Source organism: Aulonocara sp. 'chitande type north' Nkhata Bay, linkage group LG23 (assembly GCF_057382095.1).
Source record: "Aulonocara sp. 'chitande type north' Nkhata Bay isolate Kocher_YH1m ecotype deep benthic linkage group LG23, A_spYH_male_GT1.1, whole genome shotgun sequence".
In the NCBI taxonomy this organism is placed as follows: domain Eukaryota; kingdom Metazoa; phylum Chordata; class Actinopteri; order Cichliformes; family Cichlidae; genus Aulonocara; species Aulonocara sp. 'chitande type north' Nkhata Bay.
In genome coordinates this window covers 10,388,105-10,401,772 of record NC_141365.1, presented here as the reverse complement: position 1 = coordinate 10,401,772, position 13,668 = coordinate 10,388,105, and the positions used below count along the sequence as shown (strand labels likewise).

Here is a 13,668-nt window from a genome sequence, read left to right as displayed (position 1 = left end):
AACAAAGAAGAATATGAATAAGGAATAAAGCTTTTATCGCAATGTCAAATTTTTGCATATCTACAGTGTTATTTTGTGTATTGTATATGTTCAGATTGAAATCACAATGGAAATACAATTCATTTGTCAGCACACATGCCCCTATGCCACACTCTCAATTGAGCATGGATTGAGAGTGGTGACCACAGCATTTTACTGCCCTCCACAGTGAACAGAAAACACAGATAACCCAGTCGTATTTTTTCATACATGGTGTATGTAAGCATGTGTGCATAAAGCAGGAGGGTATTAAGCCAGTTTTTGGAAATATGTTAACAGAGATTAACCAAAATTGTAATCTATAGGAAGCACATAAAAAAAGCTATATATATATGAATTGTGTATTTGGGACATTTGTACCTTTAAGGCGGGTATGGTTACTGCGAGCATGTCTGGAGGAGCTTATCCCAGCATCTTGCTTTGTAACCGGATCTACCAGATCTTCTTCAATGGTCTGTCCCATGGTTAGCAGGCCCAGTCTTTTCACCCGGAGAAGCCGTGGGCCTGGCTCCCTGGGTTCAGTTCCCCCATGTTCAGCAGATCCCTCACCTGAGATCACAGCTGGAACCAGGCTCTTTAGAAAATCCATGGTCGATGAGACTTTAGGTCTTTTACTCTGGTGCATAGTCCAGTAGCCTGTGCCACGCCATTCTGACACAAATTACCTGCCTGTTTCACGTGCCCCATTTACAGAGTAGGTAGTCTTTATAGCGAGCTGCAACCTACATGTAGCCGTCAGACGTGCACTCACTGTAAAGTTCTTAAGCTGTGGGCCCTTACAGAGCAACGCAGAAACTCTCTGTCAGGCTCTCTAAAGCTATATAGAGAGCTCCAACTGTAGCTAGTTAACCTGACAGAGTGAGAAACTTTCTACACTGCACATTACCTGTCTGTTGACAGTGTAAAGAGAAAGCAAAAAGACATGGATCTTTTCATAGGCTGTGATGTAATTGCAAGTAGGCAGGGCTATATTTGAGTGCCAGGCACTATCTGGGGTGGGACTAGAACATGTTCCACAGGAGATAACACAAGCTTGGGCCTCTAGCCAATCACAACAGCGACGACACCAGCCACACCCTGCTGGCCTGTGTTACTCACAGGAGAAACACCACAAGAGAAGGAAGAAGATTGACAGGGACTAAAACAAGTAAGGAAGCGCCATAGAGCAAGCTTCACTCGCCCGCCTGCCTGCATTTACTGATAGCGCTTATCGAAGTCGAAATAGTGTCACTTTTTAGTATTCATGCACAAGCACAAATGCTCATTTGCTTTCTTGCTAACTTGCTTAAACAACAAGAGCACCCCTCCCCTTGCTTTCACTTCTGTTCAACTGTGCTGGTGTCTGAAACAGGGTGATGACAGACTGCTGTGCTCTGCTTGGCTGCACAGTTTGTACCTGCAGTGAACTCAAACCCTTCCAAATATCCCTTGCTGCAGAGTAAGGCTGTCTTATGCTGTGCTGACTCTCAAAAGCTCACTGCCTAAAGAAATCATCAATTTACAAATGCAGTGAGTGCTCTACAGCAACAGAGAGCTGGAAGCATTCACAAATTTCAGTGATGGCCACAGCACTAATGTGCAAAAAAAGATTAAAATGCTTAAGATGAACATTATATGCTGTTTCATCAATCAGTAAGCAGCATGATAAAGGGACTGTTCTAATGAAGACTCCAATAAGCACTTTAATATTAATAATGAAATAAGCAACTCTAATATAAAGAGGTTTATGGCACTAAAGTACTCAACAGGATTTAAAACCTTGCTTTACATCTTTAAAAGCTTATTCATCCATATTCCTAACAACTTATCCAATTCAGGGTCGTTGGGGGCTGGAGCCTATCAACTGCTGTCAGGACGAGAAGCAGGGTACACCTGCAGCATTGCTGGTGCATCACAGGGTTAACACAGAGAGACGGACAACCATCCACACTCACTTTCACACCTAACATACAGGTAGGCACAGGGAGAACATGCAAAGTCTCCCCGTTTTCTGGGCCTGACACTCACACTTGGATGAGTTTCGGGGTTCTCATCTTCCTCCTGATGTAAAACTTAAGTCCATTATTTTCCAGCGAGTCAAACGAGGTTTGCTAGAGCCCTGTACAATACAGAAGAGGGAGCTACTCCAAGCTGACATCAAAACCAAGTTTTTGCTATATTAGCTCACATTGATAGCATTATGCTGTTATGAAACACGAATGGCGAACGTACTCAAAAATTAACCGTGGCCTTTAAAGATTTTTTCTTTGTTCGACTAATGATTATAAGGAAACATGCACTCTGTGAGACCAGTAAGTGTGGTTAGGGAGTGTTTACACCCTCTACTGCAGTGTGCGAAAACGTCAACAGCAAGATGATGTAATTGTTGTAGTGTATAAACTATGTCAAAAGGCAGAGACAGGAAGTAAAAGCTAAAGACATCATCCTCTTCCTGTTTCTCTCCTCTGTGCTTTCTGTAAATATAACTGAAAAAGCAATACATGTAGGTATGCATGTACGTAAATATGCTTGAATGTGTTCTTGCATTGGCTGCATATGGTATAAAAAAAAACAAACCCTGATATACAAATAAGGTAGCTGGCTCTATATAGTAGGAATGTAAATATTGTAGTGGCAGGAAACGCCAGACACACTAAAGGGTCTAAGACGGCCCATCAATATGGCCCTATGTATTTATATTAAATAAAAGGGGAATTTTTACATCTTATTATGCAACAGTTTCTCTGGTTTGGCCAACTTGAGATCACACTCTGGTGTTTTTAGCACTTGATCTAAAATTAGTAGATACCCCAAGCTTTAGAAGTTTACAACATGACTACTTGACAAGCAAGCAGAACACTTGTTAAAGTGGGACTGTAGCTAATTAACACTTATGCCCGAAACTACACTACCAAAACATCAATTAATTAATTTTTTTTTAATCACACAATTTTTCCACTGGCATCAACATTTTCATATATAAAAAGTCATAAAATTGAATTAATTTACTGTTAAATCTATCAAAGTGTAAACCTTCACAATCCAGAAAAAACAACTGACACAAAAATGTTTTGTCCTCACTTAAAAGAACACCAGGAATTGAAATGTTAGTTCAGAAACTTCAAACCATTTTGCTTCCATTGCATATAAAGTGCAGCAGGCCTTTTAAGTTGCCATTTCCACTAGAGACCACAGATGTCTGCTAAGGCACAGGAACTAATTTGTAGTTCTAGTTTACATAGTCCTTTGAGTCTTTAGGAATTATATAAGAGTGAGGTAGCTAAATATGTCAAAGTGTGCCCATCTGACCTCTCATCTTACTTGCCAAACTGATTGCCTTAGTTATGGCATGCTGCAATTCATTAGGCTGGTAAAAGTTTCCAAAAGGAATAATTTGAAATCTAGATACAAAACTTGACAAATTATTAAAAAATATAATCCCAAATGTAAGCACAAGAGAAAAAGACTGTTTTAAGTTGCAAAGATTGATGTTGTTTCAGGACTACTGCCAGGCAAAGATGCAGAAAGGAGTTAGTCAGAGAAAGGGAGAAATGGATATGGCAAAGATAGCCATCATTAGGCCAGGGCACCACAATGGTCAGTGGAGGCAGCTGTGGTTAGCTGGGGCCAGGTCTGTGGTGCTGGTGAGTTAGAACAATACCCCTGCACAGGAGGCCCAGATCCCAATCAGCCCAGGAATGTGGAAGAGGAAACTCCGAGAACAATGTACAGCGTTCCTAGGCCATTCTGGGTCCCACCCATTTGTGCCTTGGTCTGCTTTCAAGCAGAAGAAAACAGGAAAACTACTGGGCCAGGGACCAGAAACCAGGGTCTGTTCTGCAGTCAGCTGAGGGGGCTGTCAGCATTAAACCTACCAGAGTCACTGTGATTGCTTTGTGCATGCATGAGTCTACTGCCCCACCTCTGGATGTGAGTAAACAGCTAGCATTCCATGTCAAGTAAGGTGAATATGAAAACAATGTTACACTGCCCCCTAATGGTACAAACAGCCACATCATCAAGCTATAACTCTGCCTTCTTATGCAAGACTCTCAAGTGTAACCTGAAATGATTCAGCCATAAAAATTGTGTTTTTGGACAAGTGTCTAACATATTGCTTGGGTGCAACTTCATCTTAATTTTTGCTTACTAACGGCTTGCTCTCCCAAGTTAGTCCCTATAAACTCTGGCTATTCAGATGATAACTCTAAATCTCTCAATTAGGAAACCAATACAGTTAATACGTTTGAAAATAAATATCAGTATTTCTTTTTGTATGCAATTTCTTATGGCCCTATTTGTTTTTATATTTACATAACTGAATCAAATTTAATGTATGCCATGGATCTATTTTTAATTTCCTGTACACAAGTTAAATTTTAAGGCTGTGTTTTCCATTGGTAAACACAAACGAAGTGCTGAACATTCGTACAGCGAGAGATCAAGCTGGTTCAGCCCAGTGCTGAATGGCTGTTGAAAGGCAACCCACAGAGAGCCTGGTTGTCACTGCTGAAGAATGTGAGAATGTGACCTAACCAGACCCAGTGTCAAAATTAACCTCCTTTCTTTCTTTTTTTGTGTCCAGACCAAGTGTGAGATGACACATCTCTCCCGGAGACCAAAACAATATGCACAACCACATATTTAAGCAGTCATGTGACACATGCCGGCATAACCCAACTTCACGACATTTACAGCTCACTGCTGAAAGAATAATTTCAACACTTGATTAAAACTTTTTTCGCCCCTTAAATATTAACACCATAGCTGCTACTGAGAGTCATTTTGAGACCTAAGTGGCAGAATTTGCCAACTCTGCCTCACACAAACTGTGGAACAGTGTTACGGAATCAGCCGTAACACTGACACTCAACATATTTTGAACCATTCAAACAAAAAACAGAACAGTAGGTGGGCTTCAGTGTAACTGGAGATTTTTTTAAGCCTTTTTTTAGTTGAATCCATTTTTTTATTATGTTTGGCACTGTCAAACATAACAATTACTTTATCAAATACTTTATCAATTACTGTCTTATGATGTTTGCTTTCTAAACATGCACTTCACATTTAGGCTTGATACACAACAGCTATGTCTGATTTAAAAATGCCCTGAAAAATACCTGATACAGCTTCCACTAGAATAAAATCAACTTTAGACAGCTAAGGGGGTCATTGATTCGATGGTATGGGAGAAAAAATAAAAAATAAAAGAATGCTTGGACACTGGGGCTTCCACGCAAACGCAAAGCAGGTGATGAAGCATCGCCAAGTATGTTTTCAAACCAACTTCATTCTAAGCCAATGACTAGAAAATATGGTGAAGCATATCTTCCCTTTGGCTTCACCTGCACAGGAGCCAAGGTAGGAGATTACAAGATTTTTGTTGTAAAACAAAGAGGAGCCTAGCAAAAAAAGTTTGGGAAACACTGCCTTAGGACTACAGTACAGACAAACACAGATGAAGTTAACCAAGTCAAACAAGAAAAGAAAATGCCAGCCAGAAAATACTAAATACTCTATTGTACTACTTTTAGAACTTTGCAAAACAAACACAGCAATTAATCCAACACCCTCCTCATTCCCACAGTATTTAGCTTGCATTTGCTCTAAAACCTAAACCACAGTACACAGTGGAACACAACCCCCTTAACCCTTGCATACTACCTTAAGGCCATAGAGCATGGGCTGGAACAGGAAAGTGACAGGAGGGCCCACAAATTTGCTGCACAGGAATCTGAAATGGAGTGCACAGAAATCATCCCTTTAACAACTACAAAGCAGAAAATTGATATGAAAACAGCATAAACAACCAGAGGAATAGAGAAAATACACTCTTTAATCTTAAAGTCAATCTACTGTGCTCATTTCATGCGTCATATTTTAATTCCTAGCCTAATCACTTTGAATGATTCCCAGTTACAAATAGTCCTTATTTATGTCATGCTGGGGCTTTGTACAGTCCCATATCTTAAAAAAATAATAATAATAATAATAATTTCAGCTCCTCCCACTTCAAGTCCCTCTTCCTTTAAGTAAGCTTTCTTCTGGTTGGCTGCCTCTCACAAACCAAAGGTTTGAACAACACATGATTGAGCTACTTTGTCTGGGATGACAGTATTAGACATGTTAGCTCACAAGGGTATTAGAATGCCAAGAATAAAAGGTTATAGGTCTGTGTTACCTTGCTTGACAGAAATCATTGTAAACTCTTGGCATTTCTGATCATCTGCTGAAAAGACGACTACCGCAACTGAGTAAGTGAAACCTTTGTCAACAAAACTGTCTAATTTTTTTTTTTTTTTTTTTACAGTGCTGCTGATTTTTCTTTAGCTGCGGCTAAAAACCTCTTCAGACAGATTCCAAAGATTCCTCAATGCAGGAAAAAGCCTGGCTGCTAGCTCGCAGAAAAACCTTGTGCACATGCTGACCTCCCTGTTTAAAACTCTAGCCATGTTTAATATGCGCACTAACATATCAACAGTATATTAAGGAAAGAACATTCATTATGGCTTTACATTAACATTGGTATAGATGCACTTACTTTTGAGAGTTGGGAAAACATTCACACATGTGTAACTTCACTAGTACAATCTTAAAGCTTTCAATAATAGTGTCAGTATTTTTAAAGATATGGTATAAAAATGTCTAAAACAGGCATTTTCTCACACCCCTCCACCCCCGATTCTGAGGCGCCAATCAGCAGGAAGGATATGAGCCATAATCATATTGTTGCGGTGATGCACAGAAGAACTTCATGGCCATTTTAGATATGTGCTGACAGACATCTACTCATTTTAGGCCATGAAAATAGGTAGGTACGTTTTGTTTTGTTTTTTTAAATAGTACATCTCTGTACACTGAAATTAGAATTATGAATCTCTTCACATTCACTCAGAGAAAAGCCTTAGAATATCCACCCAGAATCATTCAAGGTAGTCTACCGAGTCGTGAGATTTACTTCTAGCAGGACTTTGGCTGCACGTCTCCATCAATTCAGAAAATTCTCTCCACTCCACATGAACCGATTCCCTGGATACTTGGATAATGATATGTTTTGCTTTTTCTTGAGAACATCAAGATTATGCCTCCAAATTCTTTTTACTTCAATTTGATATGCACTTGTGAAGTGATGACATGAAATATTCAGTTTGGCCAAATTCTGAAACGTAAATAATCCTTCCAAAAATTCCTGGCCCCAGTTAATCCCTTTCAAACTTGGCCAGACCTCACTTCTCACTAAACGTTCACATAAGTGACAAACCGAATCAATCACACAGAAGTAATTACATGTCTGAAATTCGATTATACAATTTTTTAAATCACTTTCTCCAACACATCCTGTATAATCATAATGCGTTAAAGACAGAGTGCTGCTGAACTGTCCAGTCACAGTTTCAAAGTGATGGGTCAGCCTACTGTTGGCTTCAGCCTGATTTGCTCTGTGTTGGGACAGGATTAAAACCTCCTCCTGAGCAGAGAAATAATCTGAAGATTACCCACTACATCCAAGAGGCAGTTACATAAGCATTCAAAGCCTCCAAAACTGTACTTTCCTTCTATCACTGTAGCAGCTGAAAGAGGCTCCTTTTATAGTCAAGTAATCTCATATCCAGTCACACATTCATTGTTACTGTCTGGCTCAGAGGAGACAGCAGCAGTCATTTTAAAGTAAAAATAAAACGAAGGCTTGGTAAATATAATCCAATCTAATAGAAACGAATACTGAAAGTAAGTACTGAGACTAGGAACTTCAAACTATTATCAAACCGTAGTTCAACAAAGGAAGGAAGAACAAACCACTTAGTCACACAGCACCCAGACAGAGAAGCCGAGTTGTGAGAACTTCCACTCTTAACATTGCAGACGAATGGTGAGAACAAGTCAGCGGACATAGCAAGTCAAAGCAAAACAAAACCAATGACAGCCATAAAGTCACGTCACAGCGACATACCGTTACCAACCTTTTCCCACCCACCACAAACACAGCTTGAAAATTTCAACAAACAAAAAAAAAAAAAAAGTCAGGCAACATCACTCACTTCTCACACTGAAAGACCTGTGAATAATATATCTGACTTCCTGTTCCATCTCAGCGACTCCAAAACACACACACAAAAAAAAAAAACATGTGACCGCAGAAGTAGAGTAAGCCAAACGCAGAGCACCTCAAAAACGCTGCAGCAGAAATCCACCCGAGTAACAAAATCTCCTGCTCTGTGTTTAAGCACTTGAATCTAAGTATTTTCTCTGGCCGTGCTTAAACATATCTCAGTAATTCTTCTAACAAGCAGGTGCTTTACCAAGTCCGAGTATATTTAAGCGTTTAAACATTGCACGTTTTGACGTTGCTGCAACTTGTGCAAAGAGCTAAAGGTCAGCAGTAGCCAACTGATCTGATCAATGGTTAACCTGGCTTCATATATTAAAACCATCCTGCTCTTTCTGGTATGGGAAGGATGCTGCAAATAGGAGGCTGATACAGGAAATAGGAGATAACCCTGACAAAGACAAGACTGTCCTGTCACATGTCCACTACCCACAGGCTGCAAAACTAAAGCAGAGTTTTCTTACACAATCAGCATTATAATTTAGAAAACTAAGAAAGTATAATTCAATGCTTTTTTTAAGATAAGTATTAAAAAGGTTTGTAGTTTAAAACTGTTTACAGTCAGAAAGAGGCAGTGTCTACAGCAAAATAGACAAAAGAGGAAAGCCTATATCAAGCCCTGTCCAACAGTAAATGACAGGCCTGGCCTGTTGTAATCACTACCTCTTAAACAAAAATTTACTGGTTTCTTCCAAATGAAGAGAGAAGTGTGCAAACACACACCTTTTTTGAAAGATTCAGCAGATATTCCTCTTATCTTAATCTCGCTCTGGATTACATTCATAGGCAGAAAATATGAGGCATTAAAGTAGAGTCAACTGATCTAAACACAGAGGAAATGCTAAGAACTTAGCTGAGGCCGACTTGAGGGCAAAGACAGGGTGGTTTCTTTGGCGAAGGCAGACCCAAACATCAATTATGCTCCAAACCCTCTTTCCCAAAGCCAAGGATAATCTTGCTCAGCAGGGCTCAATTATAGGTTATTTCTAGCTAGACTCAGTCCACATTGTGCACTACATTATGCCAAGTCTTCCAACACAATCAATAAAATGTATCCCTAACTCAGAGTATGTAATACTATGCATTTATCAGAAAGCACAATGAAAAAGAAGAGGCTTTTGGAAGTTAACTTTATGAAAGTGCGACAAATGGTGACAGACTGCTAGTTTCAAAACAGCTACACAACTACTAGTAGCTATAAATGAAAACAAACAAACAACTTACTGTAACTAATCCTCCCAGTGTCTTCTAATGTTCCTTACCCATTATCACCAACATTAAAACTACCTATCTGTCAACTTTTTTTTTCGTTACAGACTCATGAATATTCTTATCTTCACAGTTTCACAGGAAGCCTTCGTTGTGGTGTGTGACTTTCCCACCAACAGAATGAAAGAAAACAGCGGTGCTGTTCAATGTTAAGCACTCTGGAAATATAATTTGCATTGGAGTTAATGCTCAATGCATTAGAATGTGACCAAAGACAGGTCCTAGTAGTAGGGTTGTGCAATTCCAATTGTCATTGTACCTTTCAGCACATCTCTTTCCTTTACTTCACACTGCTTTCTTTAGTTTTTCCAGTTGATTTATGATTAGAGTTTAAGGATAATTAATTACAAAGTGAACTTTTGTCTTTTTTCAGTTTAATACATCAATTTTTAACTCCATTTTTAAATAATTGTAAATAATTTCAATGTTCATAAGAGTGACCCAAACAACTGATAATATTTGTTTTTGCCATAACAGAACAGGCCTAGATCTCAGCAAACACACACACTAGGGGAAATGGTTAACTGAACAGCAAGGAGTTAAACCAAATTTGTGTCTGTTCCTTAGAATCTTCTTTCCTCACTTGTCCAGTTAATGATTTAGCTTTGTGCAAATACAAACACAGAGACACCTGGATCAAACCTATGTTTAGATAAGATGTCTACCCGTCATTACTGCACCAAATAAATGACACGTGGTATATTATATGCTATGCACACATCACATGAACTTTGGAGTCGTGTCCGAAATTGATATTGAAGGTGATAATATAAAACCAACCGACTACTAGGTCAAAGGATATCAAAGCTTGTGCTTAAGAAAATAACCTAGCTAAGCAAGATGTTTGTGCAATTCAAAGCCCATATCCAGGTGCCAACATGACAGCCATGAGAGATGGGTATAGATAATAAACCAAGAAAAAAAAAAGCTTCAAGTATTAAAATAAGCAGAAACAGAACACCCAAATATGGTAGCACCTGACCACTACTGCACAGCAAATACACAGCAAACAAACCCAAAAACTATGAATGACTTCGGTCAATAAGACACATCAAATGTTTTATGCTGCATAAGATTTTTATACACTCCACTAAAATGTTTATTTAACAGTTAATCCTTGCAGGGGGCAGCTTACTGAGAGCCCACTGTTGGGGCATTTCACAGAGCTTGGTTTTTCATCCACATACTCTTTAATGCCATTAACGTCTTTCCAGATTAAAGCAAACACACTAATTCACTGGAATTATGTCCCAGATAATCACAGAGAGATGGTGATCTGCAATCTAGGGGGATTCCCCCTAGTTGGTACACATCTGTACTGCCATCAGAGGCTTATCCTGGTAGATTTTGGGGCAGGGGCAGAAGAGCTGTAAGTCAGTTGCAAAGACCCACAGTCTAGCAGCCCAGTGTCAGTACATCACTACAAAGGGTTGTGTTTACAACATTTAAAGTAAGTGATGTGTGACTTTATAACAAGTTCACCTTAGCTGCAGTGCAGTACTTAACAGCCATTATACTGCAGTAGAAGCAAAGACATTAGATAACACTATTTTTGGTATCATTTCTTAACTTGAACTCACAAAACTCTTAATAAAGATTAAACAAATTCAGGAGAATTTAGACAGGGGTATTTTATGCCTTTTCTGACACACAGCAGAAGGTAGTCTATTTTAGATGCGTTCAGTGGAAATACTGTATGTGGGTTAGGTGAAGGTGCCTGAACAGAGTACGTAGGAGTGAATATGATGACCACTCACTGGAGGTAAATGCATCAGACAATCCGCTTGTTAAGTGTGATGTCTTTATGCTCCTTGAGTTCCCATTGAGAGTTAAAAATAATCTAGTGCAGCTGTCAGGGCATCTATGAAAAATGGCATTTAGTGGAATCAGAAGTTAGTAGCAAATTGTCTAAGTAGTCGACATCGATTGCTGAAAGACCATAATCTGACTTATGTAAAAAAAACTTTTGGATGGTCCCTTATTCACAAGGGGTCATCAAAGCAGGTTGGTTTGCTAAATGTGATTTGACAGATTTTTACAGCTGATGCTCTTCTTGATGCTACACCCCCCCTCCCCCCCAAAGGGATTTGTGCTTTCCCCTTAGCTGTGAATCAGGGATCATTCACTTGTGAGGCAAATCACTACACTATGGAGCCAACATATTCTAATTTAGTGCTTAGAAAAACTTGCATAGGTAGAGAATGAAATGTTTTGGTGGTGCTTCTCTCAAGCAAAGACCTCACTTGAAATGACATCACTTAACAAGCAGACTAGCGCAACCTGACATCTCACACACTTTGCAACAGGAAGATGGCAATTTAAAGCCAAGATAAAGTCCAATCTAGCTAGGCTGGACATTTATTTTTTTAATCAGGTGATGTCTAGAAAAGATTACTTGGCTAGCAGTGCATGTGTAAAACCAGCAATGCATTGCGTCTGGAAAGTTTTTACAGTCAAAATCTGATCTTTTTTTAAATGTTTCACAGGCAACTAAATGTTTAAATAAGAGTAAATAGACATTATTCACTCTTACTCAACTGCTTTTAGTGTAAACAAGACAAAAGACCATCCAGTAGTGGTCAGTTTCTACTACTACTGCCACTCCAGTACTTTCATATACTTCACCCAAAGCTATTCCTGTACTTTCTTGGTAATACACTTTGTTGGTATATAAACCTTTAATTCAGCCGCTCAGCACTCTGGAAAAAGGTTTTTACTCGGGATCTCTTAATTTTTCTGTATTCATCTTTCCTTCAGTCCTGATGGTGTACCATTGCTGTCACAGAATTCACCACAACATGATGTGGCCACCACCGTGTTCAACTGTGTAGAAAGTAATGTGGTGTTTGTGTCCAAATAGTTCAATCTATGTTTTGCTTTTTTCTGTCTGAGAGACCTTAAGGTGTCTTTTGGCAAACTCTCAGTGTACTGATGGTTGTCCTTGATAGTTACCATAGGGCTGTATTTTCAACCATGTTTCTCAAATGAGTCACAAAGTATACTGACAGCTGCCCAAGTATTTTTTATAGACAAATTTAACCCCCCCCCCGAATGGCACCATGAACAATTCCCAATGTCTTTCCCAATGTGAAAGTTCAGTCACTACTAATGAGACCCAACGAACTTCCGTTTCCCTCCCATATCTGACCAAGTCTTTTAATGCTGCAGAAACACCTTAGTATCCAAAAATTAAAACAAATCTTATTGTAGGAAGATCAAGGATCAGTGATAGAAGTATGATGCACCGGGATTCAACTATCACAACAAACAATGTGTCATCAACTCGACGTTTCAGTTGTTTATATGTTTGCTCTTGTTATTGTGCAGCATATGTGCAGACTATGTGTAAAACATAACCGAATGCGGAATTTTGAACATGGATTTGGCATGGATTTTTAGCATACATTCTATATATGCTGCATGTTTTGCAATCTGTGCAAATATGCATAACAATGTTCCTGTTCTTCAGATCACTGTCCTAATTTGTTTGAGCAAAGGAGCGAACACAAACTGGCTTTTCTTCTTCTTATATAGTTTGGCTATCTCCACCTCCAGCCAGACAGCAGACTGACCAGATTCCTTTCTGCCTGTATCCAAGTGTCACTGCTTGGGTCTCAACAGAAAAGGAACAAATGCTTCATTGTGGGTCTTGATGCACTCTGAACAGGGGAATGAAGTCCTCGCAGGGATGATAGATGCAAATCTCGAAGTTCTCTCATTGTTATGCCCATGCACATGAAGCACCATGCTTGAATATGATTATTTCCTTTAAGCCACTCATAGTCATAACGTAATAAAATAATGCATCTTTATTTTCCTGAATAATGTCCCAGATTTAAAAAGAAAATAGCGCATTAAACACTGTTGGTTAACTCTGTGCTCGTGTTTACTTTGATCACAGCGGGTAAGTATACCAAACAAGTTTCACAGCAATTTATTTCCCACGACATGAACGTGAAAAGCTATGCTAAAGATGATGCTAAAGATGTACATAAAAAAAAGACTGATGTGGCTAACATACAGGAGAATAAGCTTCAATGTAGCCTTTAGTTAGCAACTAGCCTGCTGTTAATACTCCACTAAGGGTACTGCTAAGCAAAGGGCTAGCTAGCAGCAGCAGCAGCCAGTTGTCAACTACAAGTTAACGTTCAACATGTAAGCTAACGAGCTGGCAGCGATAAAAGTAATGACAACAGGAATCTGATCGATGCTAAACTTGCAAGGTAGACAGGCGATTAACTCGCCCCAGCACAGCAGCCAAACTCCCTCTTTTA

The 13,668-nt window shown here is 39.3% G+C and overlaps 1 protein-coding gene across 10 annotated transcripts in view; it reads right to left on the bottom strand.

Moving 5' to 3' along the window:
• The window catches only part of fryl (furry homolog, like), a 74,927-nt gene that overhangs the window by 60,923 nt on the left and 336 nt on the right, over positions 1–13,668 (bottom strand). For 7 of the 10 annotated variants that reach the window (XM_086281736.1, XM_086281737.1, XM_086281738.1 and 4 more), the window contains exon 1: positions 400–939. The exons of 1 other annotated variant lie outside the window; for it this stretch is intronic. In XM_086281736.1, coding sequence (XP_086137862.1) covers positions 400–664 — 265 coding nt within the window. In that variant the 5' untranslated portion in view covers positions 665–939. Of the gene's footprint in view, positions 1–399; positions 941–5,682; positions 5,753–13,668 lie in introns of those variants that run through there. 2 more of the 10 variants (XM_086281744.1, XM_086281740.1) reach the window with 2 other exon arrangements.